This window comes from Acomys russatus, chromosome 2 (genome assembly GCF_903995435.1).
Source record: "Acomys russatus chromosome 2, mAcoRus1.1, whole genome shotgun sequence".
NCBI classification, from domain to species: domain Eukaryota; kingdom Metazoa; phylum Chordata; class Mammalia; order Rodentia; family Muridae; genus Acomys; species Acomys russatus.
In genome coordinates, this window is record NC_067138.1 from 35,886,523 (window position 1) to 35,911,278 (window position 24,756).

Genomic DNA, 24,756 nt, shown 5'->3' on the forward strand with positions numbered 1-24,756 from the left:
TTTCAGTTTACTGCAAACATTTTATTAACAAGCTATTTAGACATACAAAAATGAGGGAAGTTTGTAGTAAATATTCACCTGCCTACCTACTACACAGAATCTACAGTCAAAATTTTGCTAACATGCAGGAGGGCCTGGGCTCAGTCTCTAGCCCCGGAAGAAGAAAAGATTCAGAATGTGGTCACATTACAGCTCCCTCTTACCCCTTCCTAATCAGTCTCCCTGCGCCTCAGCCAAACACTGTTAGTTGTTTAAAGTCCTACCTAACCAGGTATGGTGGCTCATGCCTATAGTTTCAGCCGTTGTTCGGTTGAGTTGGAGACATCACAAATTAGAGGCCAGCCTGATATGTATGTCAAGACTGAACCTCAAACAAATAAACAAAAATACCCACATAAAATTTGCTGGTTTTAGAATATAATGTAATTAGAAGCATGCTCTTTATATAATATAGCATGTTTCTGATTATTGCTTTAAAAAATCTGTGCTGGCTCGTTTTATGTCACCTTGACATATTACTAGAGTGATTTGAGAGATGGAGACCTCAGCTGAGAAAGTGCAGTCATAAGATTGGGCTGCAGGCAAGCCTGTAGGGTATTTTTTTAAATTGGTGTTTGATGGGGAAGGAAAATGCCACCCCTGAGATGGTGGCCCTGGGTTCTATAAGAAAGCGGCTGAGCAAGCCATTGCAGAGCGAGCCAGTAAGCAGCACTCGACCATGGCTTCTGCATCAGGTCCTGCCTTCAGGTTCCTGTCCCCATTTCCTCCAGTAATGGACTGTGGAAGTGTAAGGCAAAGAAACCCTTTCCTCCTCAACTTGTTTTTGGTCATGGTGTTTCATCAAAGCAATAATAATTCTAACTAGGACACTACCTTCATGATTTTAGTATTCCATCTCTTTCCTTTGTCCTTTTATTATTAGTAGTTCATTGCTATTTTTTTTTATCGTGGAATAATATTCTGTTGTATAAATCTTTTTGTTTGTTTGCTTGTTTTGAGACAAGGTTTCTCTGTGTGTAGCCCTGGCTGTCCTGGAATCATTGTATAAATCTTAAGCAGAAAGAAACATGTTTGCTTTACACATAACGTTTGAACTTTGACACTCACTATTTTTTTATTAGGTAAAGGAAGGCATAGCTATTTTCCAATTTGGAGCCACTTATATATTATTGTATACTTTAAGAAAATTATTTATTTTATGTGTATGGATGCTTTGCCTGCATGTATGTCTGTGCACCACAAGTGTGCTTGTGCAATGGAAGCCAGAAGAGGCTTTGGCTCCCCTGGGACTGGACTGGAATAAACAGATAGTCGTGGACTGTCGTGTAGGGGCTCAAATCAAGCCCTGGTCCTGGCAGGACAGCCGCTGTTCCTAACCACTGAATCATCTCTCCAGCCCTATTGTTACTTTTTTAATGTAATAAAAGCTTTCTTGGTGTTGTAGAGTTCATAAAGTGCTTACCTAGCACGCATGAGGCCCAGGTTCAGTCTGTAGCATTACATATAGTATGTGCTTGTGTACCCTTGTACTCCCAGCACGCAGGGCAGTAAAGGCCAGAGGATCAGGAGTTCAAGGTCATCATTGGATAGATTTTGAGGCTAGTTGGACTACATAAGAATGTCTCCCCACCCTCTACCAGTAAAAACATTAAATTTCTAGTTAACATATGTGGTGGCTTGACTGAGAATGGGCCCACAGACTCATATTTCAGTGTTTGGTTCCTAGTGGTTGAGTTGTTTAAGGAAGGGTTAGTAGGTGTGACCATGCTGGAGAAGGTCACCAGGAGTGGGCTTTGCGCTTCCAAAAGCCCAGGCCAGGCCTAGTCTCTTTCTGCCTGTAGATAAGGATATAAATGCTCAGCGACTGCCCAATTTCTACACATCCTGCAGTGGTGGGCACAGCCTGACCCTCTGGAACTGTAAGTTTCAGGCCACAGTTAAGGCTCTCTTCCTTAAGTTTGTTTCTTCACAGCAGTGGAAGAGTAGCAAAGACAGCATATTTTGAAGTTCTGTAGGTTTAGGTAATTTCAATCAAAAAATTATTTACAGGAATATTTAGTTTTGGAATTGGTTACATAAAACCCTTTACTTTTCATTTGCTCTCTTGAAAACAACTTGAATATTTAGAATTGTTAAAATAGAAAAGGATGTAAAGGCTTGTGCTTAAAGATGCATATTTATGTCATCCCATTCTTAGGAACCATTGATCATAGTACAAATGCCAAGGCTGGATATAGCAGCACACATTTTTAAACTTAGCATTCAGGCAGAGCTCTGTGAGTTCTGTGTATCAGCCCCATATACAGTGAGATCCTGTACAGTGAGAAAAAGACGAGATGTCTGTTATTAATAAGTTACTCTGTCTTCCTCAAGAGTTGGTTTTATCCTTTTGTTCTTGCTAAAGGGTCCTCGAGTCTCCTGATTACTTTTTTGTGTTGACTTAGGAAGTATGCTTCTGGTCTAGGAGAAGCAGCTAGAAGCGGGTGAATTTCAGAAACAAAAAAAGACTTATGGTGGGATTTGGGAGTTGTTAGTCAGGGAAATGGTAAATTACAGTTTTTCTGTCATATGGGTAGTGTGGTTATATTCCTTGCTGCTGTTCCTAGTGGCCATCAGTTTACTCTTTGGAGTCCCTCATCTTTTCCCTTCCCTGACCCATGGGGTTAAATGACAGAAGGGCAAGAACCAAAGTGTTGATTTGTGGTAGTCAAAATTTATGGTGCGCTTGCTATGTGGGAAATGCATTCCAAGCATTACACACACACACACACACACACACACACACACACACACACACACACACACACACCTTTGAGGTAGGTATTACTGTAATATTGTTTCTTTGCATGCGCATGTGTGCATTCTTGTGTGTGTGAACATGTGTGTGCATGAGCATCTAGAAGCCCCAGCTTGATATTGGATGTGTTCTGTCATAGCTCTCTACTTACTTTCTGGGGCGGGGGTCATTCACTGAAGCCAGTGCTTGCTATTTCAGATAGTCTGGCTGGCCACCTTGCCCTGGGGAATCTCCTGTTTCTGCCTCCTGACGGTAGGTGCTGGGTGCTGGGAGTCTTAACTGGTTTTCAAGCTTGTGCAAATGCTTTATCCGCTGAGGTGTCGTGCCAGCCCCCTCCCCCAGCCCTGCCCCCCCTGCCCACTTCCCAGCTGACACAGGGGAGTTAAGTATGTTGTTGAAGGCCACTCAATGCTCTGCCCCAGGCCGCCTGCCTGCCTGCTCTGGCTCCAGTGTGTGCTCACCTGCTGCTCCATGAAAGAATACTACTGAATCTGAGAGTCTTTCAGTTTTAAAATTATTTATAATTTCTGAGTTCCCAGAATTGAATTGTCCTTTTTCAGGAATGGGAATATTGGATATAACAATAGCATTTTTGGAATTACAACAGAATGTTTACTATATTTCTTTCCAGCATTTTAAAATTCTGAGACAAGGTCTAATTATGTAAGCCTGGGCCAATCCGGAACTTGGTATGTAGCCCGAGCTGGTGTTTCCCTGTGATGGTCTTTCCTCAGCCTCCCTCACCCTTGCTGCCACACCTAGGTATCCAGGCATCTGATAAGGTGTCCCTTAACTTTGGGCAGTCTTGAACTGTTTAAAGAGAAATTCTGTTTTTTTTCTGGATAATACACAGAAAGCAGAAGAACAAGTTTTAAAGACGCAGTGAGTTTTTGCTCAATGAATAGTGACTGCTCTGGTGGGAATTATTTGAAAATAACCACACCCCACATTTAAAAAGTATTTTGTTTACGTGTTTGTCTGTGTTCTGTGAATGTGCCTGGTGCCTATGGAGGTCAAAAGAGGGCCTGGAACTAGAGTTACAGACAGCTACGAGCCCTCTATGTGAGTTCTGGAAGCAAACTGGGGTCCTCTAAATGAACAGTATGTGCCATCGCTTTAACCCCAACAGCGTTTTCTCTTTTTTACAGTTCACAAATTGACCAAAAATGTCCTTCTTGTACAAACCTTAAACATTTGTTGAGGCCTGCTCCTCTGGGGTAGCATGACTATAGATGTTGTTATTTCAGGCCCACCAGCCCCATCATCTCAGCTCATCGCTGCTGTAAAAGAATCTCTAACAAGGCCAGGCTGACCACAAACTATGTTTATGCCCAACAGACCCGATGGCCTTATTAATCAGCAAAAATTCCCCAATCACGAGCCCGGCTGCCTCCAACTGCCAGGCACACTTTCTTTCTTAATTTTCTTTTTTTTTTTTTAAAAAATAATTTATTTTTATTTTATGTGCATTGTATGTCTGTGGGTATCAGATTTTGGAGTTACAGACAGTTGTGAGCTGCCATGTGGGTGCTGGGAATTGAACTTGGGTTCTCTGGAAGAACAGTCTGTGCTCCCAACTGCTGAGCCATCTCTTCAGCCTCCCAGGCACACTTTCAAGGTTAGCTAAAACTACTTGTTAGAAAACTAACTTGAGTCAGAGCTGACTACCCTGTTCCACCATCTGCCCCCATGAATGAGCTAATTGCAGTTTTTACCTTTAAATCTGCAATATCCTCAAGGACACAGTTTAGACCCTGAACTGGCCACCTCCCTAAGCTCAGAAAATAAAGCTTTCACTTTATGCTTCTGTGTCTAAAGTGAGTTTTCTTGGCTTCCACCCTGAATCTAACACTTTCTCTCTGATAATTAGAAACAATAAAAATAATCAACACATGACCAAGATGGTTTTTTGTTTGTTTGTTTTTAAAGCAAGATCCTCACTATAGTGAGGAGGTCATGGTGGCGCATGCTGTTAATTCCAGCACTTGGGAGGCAGAGGCTTGTGGATCTCTGAGTTTGACGTCAGTCTGGTCTACAAAATGAGTTCCAGGACATCCAGGGCTATGTAGAGAAACCCTGTCTTGAAAACAAAAACAAACCAGACAAAACAACAAAAAACCCTGATCCTCAATATATAGTGCAGACTAGCCTGGAACATATATCATATCGTATCCTGGGCTCCGCCATGCCTAGCCCATACGCTCTAATTTATTTTATTTATTTATTTTTATTTTTTTCTAATTTATTTTAAAACTAATCAGTTTCTGAAAAAATCCGTAGATTAATACAATGCTGACAAAATTTAGGTATACCAACTCTGAGTTAGCAAAACTGCATTTGTTAAGAAATGGTGGCTATACCAGGTGGTGGTGGCACATACCTTTAATCCTAGCACTTAGAAGGTAAAGGCAGGCAGATCTCTCAAGAGTTCAAAGCCAGCCTGGTCTACAAAGCCAGTTCCAGGACAGCTAGGGCTATACAGAGAAACCCGGTCTTGAAAAACAAACAGACAGACAGAATCCTATCATTTGTGGCCTCATGGGTGAGTAAGGAGAATATGCAAGTGAAGCAGGCAGCAGCTACGGTATGAATTCACTTGTGTGCAGCATCTGCAAGTGTTGGGGTAGAGGCAGAGCATGGCAGCCATGGGGATGGGGTGGGCGACGGGCGAGGTGTCAGTCAAGACACCACGTATAAGTTGTACAACATAATATGCATACATTTTGTCAATTAAAAATAAATGGAGACTGGAGAGATGGCTCAGAGGTTAAGAGCACTGCCTGCTCTTCCAGAGGTCTTTAGTTCAATTCCCAGCAACCACATGGTGGCTCACAACCATCTATAATGTGATCTGATTCCCTCTTCTGTCCTGAAGGTATACATGCAGGCAGAGCAGTATATATAATAATAAATAATTAATTAAAAATAAATAAGTGAAAGAAAAATAGAACTTTTTAATTTCAGAAAACTCTGCAAGCTTAATTTCCTCAGTTTGTCATGTTAATTAAATCAGTCATTAAAACAATTTTATTTCTCCATGTCTAGACATTGGGGAAAAAAACTAGGTTTTACAGTGATATGTCACTATTTCAGGTGAATTTGTATGGCTTCTGGATGACAAGACATTATGATCATTATACTCATGGTAATGTTTGCAACCGGTATTTGGACCTCTCAGTCTTTTTAAATTTTAATTTTTAAAAATTAAATATGGACCTCTCAGTTTCTAAAATACTAAAATGACCATGTCAAATACTTTAAAAATTTTTTATATTCATTATGATTTTGGTTATGATTTTTCTTTTCTTTCTTTTTTTGTTTTTGTTTTTCAAGACAGGGTTTCTCTGTGTATCCCTGGCTGTCCTGAACTCAATTTATAGACCAGGCTGGCATCGAACTCACAGTGATCCGCCTGCCTCTGCCTCCTGAGTGCTGGGATTAAGGGCGTGCACTTTATGATTATTAGTATTTTGTGCTGGAGGCATTTGTGATTGGAACTCAGATGACAGTTTGTGGGAGAGTTGATTCTCTCCTTCTTTCATGTGGTTCCTGGGACCAAACTGAGACTGTGAGGCTTGGCAGGAAGTGCCATTACTCACTGACCACAGATAGTCTATATTCTTTCTTAGCATACGCTGATTTTGTTTGTTTGTTTGTTTGTTTTTTGTTTTTTAATACAAGGTTTCTCTTGTATTCTTGGCTGTCATAGACTTGCTTTGTCGACCAGGTTGGCCTAGATCTGCCTCCCTCTGCCTCCCGAGTGCTGGGATTAAAGGTGTGTGCCACCACTCCCAGCTACTCTGAATTTTTAATGCAAATGATTAATATATTCTTTCTTGGCACACTCTGATTTTCTTATGCATATTATTATTACTGTTGCTGTTATTGCTTTTATAGACAGACTTTCCTATGGCTTAGATATGCCTCATATCTAGCAAGGATGACCTTGAACTGATCCTCTTGCCTCTGCCTCCAGCATTCCAGAGTTACTGGTAGAACACACTGCCGTAGTATTAAAGTCATCTTCAATAATGATGTTTTTAAATTTATTTTTTATTTCAGTTCATTCATCCTCTAAGGAAATCCTAGAACCCAAGGTCCAAGAAGAGGAATCTAGTAGCTTCCTTAAATATTTCAGTGTTGTTTGGTGTAAAGCTTCAAAGAAGAAACACAAAAAATGGGAAGGTGATGCTATTCTTATTGTAAAAGGAAGGTCCTTCACACTGAAGGATTTGGAAGGCAAAGACATTGGAAGAGGTACTGTGGTATATATTACCTGTATTTATGTTTGGGCCTAAAATTAGTATATATTCGTGGCTGTACAATTGGAACACAATTGGGCTTTCTAAAGGGACAGATTGGGATGTTATTTAATTCAGTTTTATGCCTCAGCTTTGTATGATAGATAATGTTTTTTGTAATAGTGAACCTAATGCTCTTATGAGCTATGCTAGTTCATTAGGGCAAATTCCGTCCCGTGGTTTAATTTTCTTTGAAAGGAGCCAATCAGCTGTAGCTGTCTTAGTTGTCTGAGATTAAGGAGTTTGTCTTGGTTCCCCCCTACCCCAATGTTAAATGATTGAAATTGTAAAGAGCTGCCATTATTGTTAGAAGGTTAGTGATACCCAGTCTCAGTACCACTCAATAAAAATTTGAAATACAGAACAAGGAGGCCAGGGCTGAGCCTGATAGATGCACACTGCTGGGCTGGAGGGTACCACTGTTTCTGCTGCGCAGCTCCTGATAGATGCACACTGCTGGGCTGGAGGGTACCACTGTTTCTGCTGCGCAGCTCCTGATAGATGCACACTGCTGGGCTGGAGGGTACCACTGTTTCTGCTGCGCAGCTCCTGATAGATGCACACTGCTGGGCTGGAGGGTACCACTGTTTCTGCTGCGCAGCTCCTGATAGATGCACACTGCTGGGCTGGAGGGTACCACTGTTTCTGCTGCGCAGCTCCTGATAGATGCACACTGCTGGGCTGGAGGGTACCACTGTTTCTGCTGCGCAGCTCCTGATAGATGCACACTGCTGGGCTGGAGGGTACCGTTGTTTCTGCTGCGCAGCTCCTGATAGATGCACACTGCTGGGCTGGAGGGTACCACTGTTTCTGCTGCGCAGCTCCTGATAGATGCACACTGCTGGGCTGGAGGGTACCACTGTTTCTGCTGCGCAGCTCCTGATAGATGCACACTGCTGGGCTGGAGGGTACCACTGTTTCTGCTGCGCAGCTCCTGATAGATGCACACTGCTGGGCTGGAGGGTACCACTGTTTCTGCTGCGCAGCTCCTGATAGATGCACACTGCTGGGCTGGAGGGTACCACTGTTTCTGCTGCGCAGCTCCTGATAGATGCACACTGCTGGGCTGGAGGGTACCACTGTTTCTGCTGCGCAGCTCCTGATAGATGCACACTGCTGGGCTGGAGGGTACCGTTGTTTCTGCTGCGCAGCTCCTGATAGATGCACACTGCTGGGCTGGAGGGTACCACTGTTTCTGCTGCGCAGCTCCTGATAGATGCACACTGCTGGGCTGGAGGGTACCACTGTTTCTGCTGCGCAGCTCCTGATAGATGCACACTGCTGGGCTGGAGGGTACCGTTGTTTCTGCTGCGCAGCTCCCAGTGTAACATGTCCTGATACAGAGTAGTCTGCAGACCCAGAATGTGGCACACTAGTTGTTTTGTTTAGTTTTGGGTTTGGCCAAATTATAAATCTGTTGTATATATTCACTCACTCACTTAAAAATATAGTTTATAGTTTGTTTGACTTTTTAGCTTATGTGCCAGCTACTATGCTAGGGGTAAAGATCCAGATGTGACTACAATCTATAGCTTAGTAAGGAGAAGGCAGTGTAAGTGATAGTTAGGAAGTGCTAAGATAGCTGTTTCAGTGAGAATTCCTGCCAGCTGGAATGGGCAGCCCTCCCTAGTGCTGCAGCCAGGGAGGGGCAGGGCCAGTGCTACGCAGCCCTCCAACATCATCTTGGCATCTGCAGCCCAGACCAGGGAAGCCCTCATGGTCTTTGTTGGCAGCATGGGCCAGGATCTCACCATGGCCTAGGCTGGCAGTGCGTGCTACTCACACCAGGCGGCCCCTCACTACCCTTGTGTATCCAGCTCCGCCTCTCTTCATTGTACACTCGCTCTTTCTCTCCCGTCTTGCCACTACTTACGTGCCTATCTTAGTGAGGTTGGGTGCTGGGTGGGTGAGGAGCTTCTGCAGATGGCCCTTGCTGACAGGGTGGCCTGCAGAGAAGATGAGGAGGCAGCGGAGGGAGGGAGGGAGGGAGTCAGGTGCCCACAGGAATCTGGAGGCTCTGACATGCAATCAGGTGCTTCTGTCTTTATACTGCTTTCACAGAACAAACACAGACTAGTGATTATCCGGGAAGTACAGAGTATGTGTTTGATTTTTCATTACATTTCCAGGGTCACAAGTTAGTCACAATGAGAAAATATCAACGGAACAGATTTTATTAGCCCTATAACTACAATTTAAAGAATCCAAAGAATGTCTTCCCCAAAGCAAACACATTTATTATATGATAGCCTGCTTCTAGACTGGTAGTGTTTGCAGTCTGAAAGCACTCCAGACAAACAGAATATCTGAACCAGTTTTTTTTTTTTTTTTTTTTTTTTTTTTTTTTTTTTATGAACAGCAAATACTAATACCTAGCTTTTTAAAAAACTATATGTTTCATCATCTATGCTATAAAGTAGGAAAAGTTTATTTTAGTCCATCTATCTTATTTACTGAGTTGTGTTTCTCCAGGGGTGTACCTTGTATGACCCCCTATCTTTAAACTACATTTTCAGAGAGCTTTCAGCATATTTAAATGGAGGTCTGTAACCTATTCTCCTGGCCAGTCAGTTGGTCAGTTGTCTCTGTTTACCCTGCACCAATTATACTGTTTGAGTCTGCTCGGGGCAAACACCCCACGAGGATTTCTAGAGCCTTGGCCTCATCTAGCTGTGTGCTCATCTTTGCTTAATGATCTCTAGGGCATAAGAAGGACTTCCAAATAGGGCTAGATAAAGTTAATTTTAAGATTTCCCTAACATGACTCAGGCATAATAGTCTCAGGAAAACACAGAAAATGAGTCATAATGCAGAAAGTCCCCAAGAATGCAACATGTAGAGACCAAAATCCAAAGTGAGAGGCAGAATGACAGAGATTCCAGCATTGGCTCAGTGTTGCTGGAGCTGTGTCAAACAGCTGTGCTGGCTTCACGACTCTTGCTATTTGCAGTGGATATGACTGCCAGCGGGGGTCGTTTCAGCTGTGTTAATTTCTTAAATACTTCTTTAAATGTATCCATCCATCCATTCATCCATTTACCCACCCATCCATCCATCTATCCATTTATCCATCTAATGTGTATGTGCGGTGACAGAGAGCGTGTGCGCGAGAGAGCGAGCACACGAGTGCATACACACATGCGCAATGGTATATGTGTGGGGGGAGAGAGGTAAGAGGACAACTTTTGGTACTAGCTCTTTGATAGTTTGCCCAAGAGCTTTCAAGACATTCTTCTCTTCCAAAATTTTCATTTTATTGTAAGAATGCTGATAAATAGACTGGAGATAGTGTTTATTAGTTAAAAGTACATATTGCTCTTCCCTTGGATCTGCATTCCAGCACCAACATAAGCGCATATATTATTTATGTGTAAATAAATAGTAAATTAATCTTTTTAAAAAGTACTGATATTATAGATACTATTGCATTAAAAAACACACATTTGGCTTTTTATGTGGGTTCTGAGAATTAAATGAGTTATTGGGCTTGTTCACCTATCATTTTGAGCTATCTCATGACTCTTAGTTTTTTCTTAAATCAGAATGATAAATTATGTTCTTGGCTGATGAGGTATACAATGTAATTTATATACAAAGTACAGTGTTTATTCTTTACAGTCATGGGAAGGTAACTAAGTTTTCTTAGAATGTCAGTTCAATTAATTTGTTTGTTTGTTTTTTTCTTAAAGGCATTGGATATAAATTCAAAGAGTTTGAAAACATAGAAGAAGGCCAAACACTGATGATTGGTGGAAAAGAAATAGAAATCCTGGGTACAATCTCTTCCGACGACTTCAACAGTGGCAAGTGTTTTCAGTGTGGAAGAGGAAGCCCTGTTGTCCCAACTTCTCAGGATGCCAGGAAATGCTTTTCTAACCCTCTCAAAAGTGTCTGTCAGTCAGCTCAGGCAAAGGAATATAAACAGCAGAATTGCAAACCACGCCATGACCCATATGCACCAAGTAAGACTTTAAAGACCATTGAACATTCATTCTGTTTTCATTGTTTATAAAGTTGTTTTTGTTTTGTGTTGTGTTTTGGTTTGTTTTTTTAAGACAGGGTTTCTCTGTGTAGCTCTGGCTGTCCTGGAACTCGCTCTGTAGACCAGGCTGGCCTAGAACTCATAGAGATCAATCAGCCTGCCTTTGCCTCCTGAGTGCTGGGATTAAAGGCATGTGATACTACTGCCTGGCTACTGTCCAAAGATTTTTGACATGTGAACTGGCATTTAAATTTTGTTTTAAAATTTGCAAATGGTTGAGGTCAGCCTGGGTTACGTAGTGAGTTGAAAGTTAGTCTGGACTAAATATTGAGATTTGTCTCAAAACCAAAAACTAAACAAAACAAAAACTTAGAGGTGAGGGTCTGGAAGTGGATTAGTGGGCAAAGGCACCCGCTGCCGAATCTGGTGACCTGAATTTGATTCTTAGGACACACATGGTGGAAGGAGAGGACCAGCTCCCACAGGTTGTCTGGCCTCAGATTCCATGGCACGCACACACCTATCTACACATGTACTTGTACGAAATTTTTAAAAAATTGAAGATTTGAGGAGAAGATTATGTTCAGATGTACTCTTTCACAGGAAGAATAATGATGCTGTCAAATGCTGTTGGGAGCTATTTAACACATAGATTCGTAATTGCAGTGATGTATACTGATCTTGGCATTTGGTGTGCATCTACAGGAACTTCCAGGTTCTTGTTTCCCAGAAGAAAGCATTGAGCAGGGCCATAGCTACAGCAGAAACGGTTTATTAATAAATAGTGTACTTCCAAGGAGGGGAAGATGCCTTAGAACAGAGGGAAAGTTTAGGAGCTCTATGTCAGTGCTGCAGAAAGGATGGACACTTCTATTCCATATCACAGGCTTTCTGGCTCCTTCCCATATGTTGAGCTTCCTCAGGGATGCTTTCTGTGTCATGTGTTTACACTGAGCCAACGGTCTTCCTCTGAGGTCTGGAGTCCGCTTCCAGCGGCTCCTGCTGGTTCTAGTTGGCCTATGCCTGAGGATTTCCAGCCTTTCTCTTTGTCAGTAGGCTCATCTCACATGCTAATTTTGTAGCTTTGGGCTTCATCCTTCCTGATCTCACTCTCTGCCCTGTCTAGTCTCAGCTCCTCCCTGAGAGCCTCTTGGGGAACTGTTAGGAAGATGTGCCATGTCTTCTGATGAGAGACCACAGGATTCTCTCTATTCATCCACTGATTGCAGAAGACCTGGACTCTGTTCCCTGCATGTGGAATGCTGTGCTTACTGAAGTCCTTCTTAGGCGGAAGTGAAGTTCAGTGTCTGCAGCACTTCAGAGCACATGAAGTGTGACTTCCTCTCCCCTTCCTTTCCTCTTCCCTTTCTCTCCCATCCCCATCCCTGTTCTCCTTTTCCTCCCCCCCCCTTTTTAAAAAAAAATTAATTTATTTAGATTACATCTCAACTGTTATCTTTTTCCCCTCTTTTGGTCTTAAACTCCCTATCTTCCTTCTCCTGCCTCTGACTGTTAGGATAACATGTGTGCATATCTATCCTTAGTGTACACACACACACACACACACACACACACACACACGCACGCACGCACGCACGCACACACACACACAGACACACACACACACACACACACACTTCACTGTAAAAGACAGCAAGCAGCTCTGGTGTAGAAATAGTGGGAAGGAGATAATGTTGTTGCTGGAAGTGATATTACCTTTATACTTTTACCTTATTTTTAAGATTCCCTTGTTATGCCGCGACCAGACAAGAACCACCAGTGGGTGTTCAATAGGAACAGCTTTCCCCTTGTGGATGTGGTGATAGACCCTCACCTTGCACATCACCTCCGACCACATCAGAAAGAGGGGGTCCTCTTCCTCTACGAGTGCGTGATGGGGATGAGGTAGGAAAATAAATGGTAACAGCGTTTTCCAGAAGAATCTGATAGAATGAACTTCAACTCTGCACCATAGATGTTAGTTGGTAGGACAGGCATGGTACTAAATGTGTGCGTTTGTCCACAGTGGTTCTTGGTGGAAGCCATGTGCTATGTGGGATTGAGACTGTCAGAAGCAAGGAGCTTAAGGGGCCGCCACCTCCTATGATTCATTTAATTTAGTCTTTTTATAAATATTATTTCACTTGCTTCTCACAAAAACTTGTGTGAGTTAGGTAGAGAAAATACCAGATTTGTTTTATGGACAATGATAAGAATAGAGAGATTTAATTCCCAGTTATGCAGTTAACAAAAAGCAGTGTTAGATACAGGGTAAGGCAGATCAGCTTTTAGTTGGTTTCTAAGATATGCACATGTAGTTTGTGTTTATAGATGTGTGTACATGCCCACACACATATACATATAAACTTTTTTCTTTTTGGTTTTCCAAGACAGGGTTTCTCTGTGTAGCTTTGGCTATCCTGGACTCAGTTTGTAGACCAGGCTGGCCTCGAACTCACAGATATCTGCCTGCCTCTGACTCCTGAGTGCTGGGATTAAAGGCGTGTGCCACCTCGCCCGGCTATATATAAGCTTTTTTATGCTGGCGATTGCACCCAGGGCTTTGTATGTACTTTTCTAACCTTACCAAGTATTTTTATTTAATCTGCACTTTCACACTGAACCAACTTTTTATAGGTGTCAACAAAATGTCTATTTTCAGACTTAGCCATGCGAAGTTTATGCTTCCCTGCTCACAAAGACACATGGCTATGAAACGTGTAGCTTTTGGAAAGCACACTTTTTTGGCTTGAGGCTCACGGAACATAAGCAACCTTGAGGATGCTAATGGCTGAGGAGATAAGAGAACTCAGGAAGGAGTGTTACAAGCTGTATTGGTGCATCTTAGTTCCCTTCAGACTTCACTTCCGCCAGGAGCTTCAGTCCAGAGCCGAAGCGTCTCAAGCGGATCTGACTAACCTGTGATGAGTTTATTCATCCTCCTCCTGTGTGTGTGCATGCACTTGTGTGCCGTGCATATAGACACTAGAAGTCAACTTCAGGTGTCATTTCACAGGGGCTGTCTATCTTGTTTTTTAAATTTTTAAAATTGTTTCATTTCATTTTATTTATTTTAAGATACGGTCTCTTACTGGCCTGAACTTGCCCATTTGACATACTTGCTGGCCAGTGACCCCTCAGGATCTGCCTGTCTCTGCCTCCACTGCACTGGGATTACAGGTGTGTCCCACAGTGCCTGGCTCGTTACATGCCTTGTGAGGAAGAGATCCTGATGGATGTCCACAGGAAAATATCCTAATGACTTTTCATCGTAACTTGTATTAATTGTAGGACATCAGACATTGAGGACTCCACTGTCTGTCAGAGAATGATAAATTTTAATTGTAGCATATATTTATTTTAAATAATTTCAGCTCAGATCTTGGTGACTAAGATTTCAATGTTTTGACCTCTAATGCTGAAATGGATTTAAAAGTGCTCAGATGTTAGTCATGAGGACCATTGCCATATAATTTATCCCAGTGTAGATACAGAATTGTAATTCATTTCTAGTGTTCAACTATGTATAGACGACAGTAACGGAGTCTTTATGTTCAGGTCCATAATTTAAGATTCACAATACATAATGGTTATAACTGTTAAAGCTTCAAAAGTCATAGGTTGTAATCAGCTAGATGAAACACTCAACTAGTCTCCAGGATCATTAGTCCCAGTTTCCTGTTCTTGATGATGTGAGGGCATGAAATACTTTCCCATTGCGATTCATGAAAGTGTGATGTTTCCAACAGAGCGAACGGCAGATGTGGTGCTATTCTTGCGGACGAAATGGGTTTAGGAAAAACATTGCAGTGCATCTCACTCATCTGGACCTTACAGTGTCAGGGACCCTATGGAGGCAAGCCAGTCATAAGGAAGACACTTACTGTCACTCCTGGAAGCTTGGTGAATAATTGGAGGAAAGAATTTCAAAAATGGCTGGGAAGTGAAAGAATCAAGATATTCACTGTTGATCAGGTAAGGGAGTTTTAAAGGTTTAAGCCCTAGCCATCCTTATTATTTTTTGGTTGTTTTGTTTTTCGAGGCAGGGTTTCTCAGTGTAACAGCCCTAACTGTCTTGGACTCCTTCTGTAGACCAGACTGTCCTTGAACTCACAGAGATCTGTTTGCCTCTGCACTCCGAATGCTAGGATTAATGGTGTGTGCCATTACATCTGGCCTCTTAGCCGTTATTAAAATATCTAGCCTTTTAAGTCCATAGTTGAGTTTTTAGCTTTTTGAGTGTGTGGAATTCTGTGAGCTCCTTGTACAGAAATGGAGTTGTTATGGGATGTTACCTTTGGTCCCTCAGATTCATATGTTCAGGCACTGACTCTCAGGGTGCAAACAGTCATTTTCTTGCTGTGTGATAATGTAATATCGTGAGTTGGAAACGCAGCTGGGCACATGTCTGTAATCCTAGAACTTTGAAGACTTAGACAGTAGGATCCAGAATTTGAAGCCAGTCTCGGCTATATAATGAGACCTAGGCTGGGATGCACGTGCGTGCGCGCACGTGTGTGTGTGTGTGTAAAATGAATTCATGCAATGTTTCTGTATCATTTAGCCTAGTTTACTTTAAATGTGCTCAAAACACATTCATTAGCTTGTAACTTGAAAAACTCAGGTTTTGCCAGGTGCGGTATTGCACGTCTGTAATCTCAGCACTCAGGGAGGCAGAGGCAGGTGGATCTATGTGAGTTTGAGGCCAGAGTGGTCTACAGAGTGAGTCCAGGACAGCCAAGGTTACACAGAGGAACCCTGTCTTGGAAAAAGGCCAAAGGGAGGGAGAGAGGGAGGGAAGGAGGAAGGGAGGGAGAGACAGACAGACAGAAAGAGACAGAGACAGAGAGAGACTGAGGCTGACTCAGGTTTTGTATGTGGGCAGTTGGTTCAAGATGACACTGATCGGGATTACTGGGGACTAAGGAGTTTTTTTAGAAGTATTAATGACTTGGGCAGAGCGACAAGGACAACGACATGACTCAGAGAGACTGCATGGCAGTGTCTCTGATGAGAATCAAGGTCCAAGAGGCAGCAGTGGGAGTTTCTTTGCATAACTTTTGAGGATAGAGAGGTTCACAGGCAGGAAACATGGAGCACGGTGGGGGACAATATTAGACACACTTCCCAGATGAGATTCCATGACAGTGGCAAGGCTACTCCATCTAGGTTCACAGTGACCCAGTAGGTGCCTGTCAGTATGTGGGAGGGGAGGCCTGAATAGAGATTGCCTGCTAACATTGTATATAGTCACCTTACAAAACCTGTTTTATAATAGACTATTGAGTATTTTATTTGTTTTACTGAATACCAAGAAAACAGAATGGCTTTATGGATATTTTTTTGTACCATTAAAAAAAAAAAGATTTATTTATTTATGCATATGAACACTATTTGCATGTATGCCTGCAAGACAGAAAAGAGCATCAGACAGAAGAGGGCAGCAGATCTCATTATAGATGAGTGTGACCCACCATGTGTTTGGTTGCTGGGAGTTGAACTCAGGACCTCCAGACACGCAGCCAGTGTTCTTAACCGCTGAGCCATCTCTCCAGCCATTTTTGTATCATTTTCAAATCAAAATATCATAAGTCAACCATCGGAAGTCATTCAGGAGCTTGTAACGCTGTAGGAGATGGAGCCTTGGGAGGAGATAGGGCTAGATACATTCATAAGAATGGAGGCCTATGATGGGGTTAGTGTGCTGGTACTAATGGAAGATAGACCAGATCTCCCCCTGCCCACTATGTCATCCAGACCTCCCCTTGAGACCAAGGAGAAGGGGACCAGCCTGGGCCGTCCTGGTGGGCCTGTGGTCCGCTTGGTATGACCTGAGACCATTACGTTAGGGTCAGCTACTGGGGTGCTTTGTTGATGCTGGGGAGGTTCTGTTGCTTGGGGTCATTTTGGTCCTTTTATTTAAGATGGTCGTCAGTTAGGCCCTGTGTTCCTGGGATTTAGAGCCATTGTAGGGGAGAGAAACCCAAGAGAGCTCAGAGGGGAGGAAAAGAACACAGTGAGCTGAGCTGAGTCAGTGACTGGAGCCTTCATTCACAGGCAGACTTAGGCGTCCCTTCCCAGTGAGAAGGCAGGCAGGAAGGGTCAAATCGAGTCCAGTACTTAGTTACTGAATGGCAAAATATGTTGTTTAGATTTGATTTCATGGTTTCTGCTTGTGGTTTATTAAATATTGTTTTTCTCTTTTCAGGACCATAAAGTGGAGGAGTTTATCAAATCTACATTTTATTCTGTTCTCATCATCAGTTATGAAATGTTACTTCGCTCTCTAGATCAGATTAAGAGTATAAAATTTGACCTTCTGATCTGTGACGAGGGACATCGCTTGAAGAACAGTAGTATTAAGACAACTGCAGCCCTCTCTAGCCTCTCTTGTGAGAAGAGAGTAATTCTGACTGGTTAGTACTCACTCTGGGGATGACGCAATGGAAGTTTTGGCTAACGAACCTTTACAGTTTGTAATCTTGTGCTTGACATAGAAAGAGCTGGCGGTGTTGGGGGAATCCATATGAGTAAGCCTCTGTTAATTGATCTGAATCTTCAGGTCCTGGTGCAGTTTCTGCAGCCCTGCTTCTGGGCCTTTTGAGGAATAGAATTAATGGTATCCTAGTAAAGAGCTTGGGTGATGGGACTGGGCGGGCTGTGCTTGCTCTCCCAGGCTGCCAGTAAAGCTGAGCAACTTGAGAAAAAGGAATTTACCTTCCTGGCCCCTTGCTTTCCTTGTCTGTGGAATAGGGCTGTAATGGCATCATGCCATAGAGTTGTTGTGAGGGCTGGAGGACTTGCATGTAAATGGGACTGCCTGTCACGTGGCAGACATTTCCTGCGACCCTGTGTGTGCATGCCTTAGTGCTGGGCTGAGCTCTCGGCCCAGGCTGTCTGGAAAGGTGGGATAGTCCACGTGTAGTACAAGGGTCCCTTCCTACCTCCTCCTCTTCTAGCCGAAGGCCTGACTTAGAGCCAAGTCTGAGTTTCTCAATGTAACTTTTCTCTCATCCTTTACCTTGATACGGCACCATTCTTCACGTTTGTCATTCTGGCAGGAGAAGGAAGAACGTTTTATTCATTCCTAATGATGCTTACCCTCTCTATTTCTACCCATGGTTCCATTCCCTACCATCTTACATTTAACGCTTTATTTAAATGTTTGTGTATATCCGTGTGATGTATGCTTTGTATGCATGTGCGTGTGTACCATGCAAGCCTGAGAAGTCTGTTAGATAACCCTGACCTGGGGTTCCTGTTGAGGGTGAGCTGCCATTTAGGCATATGCTCCGTGCCTGCTGGGGACTGAATCCACAGAAAGGACCGTAATGCTTTTAACTGCCAAACTGTCCCTCCGGCCTCCTTTCCCTGTGGTACTGAAGCCATGGGATAAATTGCAGGCATGATCTCTTTGTGGCCCTGTCCTCTGCCTGATCGTTATGCGTGCCAGAGCCCTTCTGTGAAGTTATGATGGGAGAGGGAAGGGTTACAAGCAGCCACTTGTTTCTTTTTCTAAGTCTTCTCGCAGGTAGAAGTACATCCCAAAGCCACAGGGGAGAGCCAAGTCGGCCGTCCTTTTTTAGTGCGTTGGGATAGGGGGACACACTTTAAACAATTGAGTTCTTGGGCTTCTTATTTGTGAAGTGACTGTAGTGATTCCTGGCGGTGACATTTGAAACTGTTCAGCCTTGAGCTAGGTGTGACACTGTACACCTGTGACCTGAACCTTTGGAAGACAAAGTGAGGTGCACTGCCCCCCAGTTCAGGGACAGCCTTCTCGACATATTAAGTTCTAGGTCAGCTGGAGTAATTCGTTGAGACTTTGTCTCAAAAACCAAGCCAAAACAGTAATTTTGAGCGGGGTGTAGTAGTTCACTCCTGTAACTGCAGTGGCTCAGGAGGAAGAGGCAGGATGAGCAATCAAGCTCGGCGACAGCTTAGTGACCCTTTAAGCGTAAGGGTTTATTTATCTGAGACAGAGTCTCACTGTGGAGCACTGGCTGGCCTGGACCTCACAGGTGATCTCCTCCCTCTGCTTCTTAAGGGCAAGTGTCAAAGGCGTGCGCTACCACACCCAGCGTCCTTCTTTAAAACCAAACCAAACCAAACAAATGTTGAAATTACATGCCAGTTATCTCTGCTTTGTGTGTCTGTGTGTGGTGTGCACGTGCTTTGGAGGTCAGAGGACATGTGTGTCCCAGGGATGGATCTCAGCTTGTCAAGCATGGCCACAACCCCCTCACCTGTGGAGCCAGTCTTCCTGGGCTTGTTTCTTTCTTTCTTTTTTAAAAAAAAATTTTTAAAATTTAGTCAATTAAAGATGAAAAGGATTAAAATAATTGGCATGAAATATCATAAGTACCTCGATGCCCAATGTTTAGTATAGATGACCAATCAGTGTTTGTATGTAATAGTAACATGGAAACCAGATAGTAGAGAAGCTAGTGTTTCATACTTACAATGTTCTGTTTTTAAAGGAAACACAGAATTAGAGCAATGGAAAGCTTAATCTAGATGATTTTCATGTCTTTGGCTATTTGAGAAACTGAGGAGTTTCTTCCAACTTCACGACCAACTGTGAATCTTTTAATTTTTTATTTTTTTTGAGACAGGGTTTCTCTGTGTAGCCTTGTTGTCCCAGCTTTGTAGGCCTGGCTGGCCTCGAACTCACAGAAATCCACCTGCCTCTGCCTCCCAAGTGCTGGGATTACAGGCGTGAGCCACCACCGCCCGGCTCAACTGTGGATCTTGAGAACCTTTAGAGTGGAGAACCAATGGGGAGAAAGATTAAATTTGGTGACAATAGCTGATTATTTCTGCTTACCATTTAGTGTGAGGCCAGTGTTGCAGCTATAAAATAGAAAGGGTTAGCTCTAGAAGTTAGGAGGGGAAATGAGGGTTTGAAAAGAACTGCAGGCCAGGAGTAAAACAATTCCCTCACGTGGACATCGGGAAGCTGCCCTTAAGGAGAGTGCACAGATGGTCCCCATGCTCAGTAAGAAGCCCACTACTAATTCAGTATTCCAGAGTAAGTCTGATTTCATATCTATCATATTGATTCTGGTATTTCATTTAGAAAGAATGCTCTGGTGGTTACTTGTGAGACGGCTTCACAGAGGGATGGTCACTGTCTGCTGTGCCTGTACTTCGTCACTCTTCAGACTGTTTTTGCTTCCCTGTTCTTGTCACTTTTGCTACTGGAGCTATAAATTTGGATAAAAACTAGCACCAACTAACTTGTTAATTTAAAATAGTATTTATAGTTTTGGTTTGTTTTTTGTATTGTGGTTTGTTTCTTGTTTTCTCTGAAACAGCCCTGGCTGTCCTGAACTCCCTTTGGAGACCAGACTGGCCTTGAACTTACAGAGATCTGCCTGCCTTTGTCTCCCCAAGTGCTGGGATTATAGGTGTGTGCCACCTTGCCCAGCTATAGTTGTTTTTTATGTCTTCAGAATTGTCTGATTCTGTCCATCCGTATCTGTCTGTCATTTTGTGGTGATAGGCACTGAACCCAGGATCTATTTTATTCTATTCTTTTTCTTTTTATTAAAGATACTCTTTTCTCATATAACATAGCCTGATTGTAGTCTTCCCTCCCTCTACTCCCAGTTCCTCCCACCTCTCCACCCCTCCAGATCCACTCCCTTTCTGTGTCTTGTTAGGAAAGAACAGGCTTCTGTGAGCTAGCGACCAAACACGACCAAGTAGAATATAATAAGATGAAGCAAAAACTATCATATTGAGTTGGATCTGACATTCCAAGAGGAGGAGAAAAGTCCCAATAGCAGGCACAAAAGTCAGAGACCCAGTTGTTCTCACGGTCAGGAGTTACTTGAAAATACTAAGCTTTAACTATAATACGCACACAAGGCCCTGGGGCAGACCTCTGCCGGCCCTGTCTTTACTGCTGCAGTCTCTGTTGTGCTCATGTGCGCCTTGCTTAGTTGATTCAGAGGCTTTGAATCAAGCAAGCTTTCTCAGATGAGCTAGATCTTGGAACCAATATTTTGCTTTATAATGACAGGGTCGTTTGCTCCGACTTTTCTGTTTCTTCTCTGAAAGTACAGATTTGCATGTGAACATATGCAGTGTTATGTATGTCATTGGTTCTCAGTTACTTGCTACTTTCTAGCTCATCGTTATGGGAAGCACTCAGTCAGTGTTGACTAGAAAGTGGTTAGGATTTAGGGAGCTACTATGTTGTGGGTCAGGGTTGCCGTAATAAAGAGCCACAGACTGTGGCTTAAACAACACTTTCCTTGTGCTAGTCAAGACTAGAAGGCCAGTGCTTACTTATGTTATATGGATTGATTTCTGACCCTCAGCCAGAGGAGCCACTCTTACCCCCCACCCTGTCTCATGGGTGATGAACTGCTGGCAATGCCCTGCTCTGGGCGACTCAAGGGCACCCCCATCTGTCTCCCGGGTGATGAACTGCTGGCAATGCCCTGCTCTGGGTGACTCAAGGGTGAAGGGGGTTCAGAACTGGAGCAGCCAGACTCCTAAAGCCAGATGTAAAAATTTACATGATTATTGATATTTTAAGCTTTGGCATGGCTGATCCTCCTTAGTTATAGGGTGTTGCTCCCCACAGAGCTCTGTGGTTATAGAACAAATCAACCTCTCCTCTTTTATGTCGCCTTAGGTACCCCAGTTCAGAACGACTTGCAAGAGTTTTTTGCATTAGTTGATTTTGTTAATCCAGGAATATTAGGCTCTTTGTCGTCTTACAGGAAAATATATGAAGAACCCATCATTACATCAAGAGAGCCTTCTTCTTCCAAGGTATAATTTACTTTAAAAAATTTTTTAAAAGAGCAGTATGTTTGGAAGAATCATAATTTTGGTATTCATTTATATACTATATGTTATTAAATCTAAGATACCACCAGTAATAATGTATACCATCATTCTATGTATCACTAAGGAGAACACTTACTAAAATTGTAAGGAAAACATTATTAAAAAGCATCTAGAGGCTGGGGCCAGATTGCTGCGCATTTTAGGGCAGTCTGGGCTACAAAGTATGACTCTATTTAACACACACACACACACACACACACACACACACACACACACCACTGGGCTGGGGTAGCGCACACCAGGCGGGGCCAGGTCTAAGTTCGAGGCAAGCAGCCTGGTCTATATAGTGAGTTCCAGGATGGCCAGAGCTGCGTAGTGAGACCCTCTCTCATTCCTCGTCCTCCCCCGCAAAAAATACCCCAAACAAAAAACCCCAAAACAACATACATACATACCCCAAATCCAACTTTATTAGTTTGTTTGTTTGTTGTGGTGATAGTCTCTTATAGCTCAGGCTGACTTAGAACTGATCCACCCATTTTCTCAGTGCTGGGAAAGTATGTGCCACAAACACAGTTTTATTAGGTGCCAAGTGGATCAAACCTAGGGCTTACACAGGGGATGGCGGGGGAGGGTGGTAACAGAGACAGGGCATGGGCCACTGATGACACAAGCAGTCTAAAAACCAAGCACCATCCCCAGTGCCACATCTGGTTCTGGAGAAGTTAAATTTCAAAGGTAATTTTTCCATATACATTTAAAAAAGCATGTTACATGAATCAGAAACAGTATGAAATAATGGCTTTGTGAATATTTAATAATTGCATGGAAAATGTTCATGCTTTATTAAAAATGTTAGTCACTTACTGATCTCATGGTTTGTTTGTTTGTTTTTTGAGGCAGGTTTTTATTATGTAGCCTAGGCTTACTTGAAACTCACTTGTTTAGACCAGGTTGTCCTTCAACTCACAGATCCACCTTATTTGTCTTTTAAGTGTTAGGATCAAAAGGGTGCACTGCCACTCCCGATCTGACACATATCTTAGGGACTGTAAGTGGGTCAGGGTTAGGAGGCATACACTAGAGGAACACAAAGGTGAGCCGAAGTGACTAGTTCCCTCTGTGTGTGGACTTGAATTGTTTGGGATTGTGTTTCTTGCTACAAGTATTGCATATTTTTACAGAGAAATGCTACCTTAAAAATACAAATCTTGGCACTAGGACTTTAAAATTTTTCCTTTTTGTGTATATAGCATACATGCTAAGGCACGTGTGTGGCCAGGGGACAACTTTAAGGAGTTGGTCCTTTTTTTTCATCATTCCTGGGATTATACCTGAGTCAACATTTTTTACCTACTGAGTCGTCTCACTAGCTTAACAGTAGTTGCTTTTGGTTGATTAAAAACAGACTTTAGATTTCTTATATCTCTGTGTAGAACTATAGTTTCTATCTTTCTTCAAGGGCTCTATTACATTTGTAATAAAAATTAAACTCTTAAAATATAAGGGGAATTTCATTATATGGGAATATATATATATGTGTGTGTATATATATATTTTACATTTCCTTATTAAGTTTTGTGTGCTCAAAAGATTCTATAGGGAATTTAAGCATATATTTTATTAATGTTATATATTTTGACATAAAATATACATTTTAAAAAATATTTAAATTTAGTTTATGTGCATCGGTGTGAGGGTGTCAGATCTTGGAGTTACAGACAGTTATGAGCTGCCGTGTGGGTGCTTTGGAAGAGCAGGCAGTGCTCTTAACCACTGAGCCATCTCTCCAGCCCCCTAAAATATACATTTTTATAATGAACAGTGTATAATGATTTTGAAAGCGTCAACAGTATTTTATGCTAGCAAAATTAAAAAAAAAATCCTTTTATTCTTTCAGAATTTCATATCTGTGTACGATATATTTTGGTCATATTTACTCCACACATTGCCCTGCTAACACCTTGTGGGTTGATAGCCCCATGCCTTTCTTCCAACTGCATGTCTTTCTAAAAAACAACCCACTGAATCCATTAGTGCAGCTTCTATATGCGTGAGTGTAGGCCACTCACTGGAGCACAGCTGGGGCTTGGGATCCCTCCCTGGAACCGTGCTGTATTGTTGACTGGTTGATGTAGCACAGGCAGCCATAGCTGCTATGAGTTCCTGAGTGAACTGGTCCTGTCTCTCACTGTTTTGCCCTCTTTCCCCCCACCTCTGGCATACAGTCTTTCTCCTGGATCTTCAAAGATGTTCTCTGAGCCTTGAGAGGAAGAGAATTTGCTGGTGATTTTAAAGATGCATGTTATTACAACTGTTACATGAAAACCTATTTTCAGAATAGGGTTTCCATGGTGTCAGTAACCAAGCAATAATAAGGTTCCTGGGAGAGAAAAATAATCAAGTCTTACTTTGCTGTGAGCCTTGTGAGCTACAGTAACAGCAGGTGTGGCAGGATCTCCCGGGTGCAGTAGTAGCATAAGCCTGACAACAGTAGCCAACTGCTTTCTGTTTGGATTTAAGGCCTGATCCTCAGAAGGAGATACATGCCGGGTATTATAAATCAGGCAAGAGCCTCTCCTTGGGGAGCACATGGGCCCCGGGGGTAAGCCTGCTACTACAACTCTGCTAAACGGATGCAGTGTCTAACTTTCTTCTATTTTTATCTTTGTACCCATAGTTCAGTGCAGGCCCAGACCTCATCAGAGAAGTTTGTTTGTGCAGTGGATGGTAATTAACACAGAAACTCACACCTGCTCAGAGTTCGCAGACTGTCTGGGAGTACTCAGCCCAAATGGGACATTTATATCAGACCCCTTGCTGCAAGGCTCAGGGGCTATTGCAGAAGAGAGAGTGGGGAGATTGTGAGA

At 42.8% G+C, this 24,756-nt stretch overlaps 1 protein-coding gene across 1 annotated transcript in view; it reads left to right on the forward strand.

Annotated features, from left to right (window-relative positions):
- Window positions 1-24,756, forward strand: part of Rad54b (RAD54 homolog B) — a 71,149-nt gene that overhangs the window by 33,219 nt on the left and 13,174 nt on the right. The window contains exons 3-8 of the mRNA XM_051160325.1: window positions 6,860-7,054; window positions 10,788-11,060; window positions 12,823-12,985; window positions 14,830-15,055; window positions 17,289-17,496; window positions 21,729-21,868. Coding sequence (XP_051016282.1) covers window positions 6,860-7,054; window positions 10,788-11,060; window positions 12,823-12,985; window positions 14,830-15,055; window positions 17,289-17,496; window positions 21,729-21,868 — 1,205 coding nt within the window. The remainder of the gene's footprint in view (window positions 1-6,859; window positions 7,055-10,787; window positions 11,061-12,822; window positions 12,986-14,829; window positions 15,056-17,288; window positions 17,497-21,728; window positions 21,869-24,756) is intronic.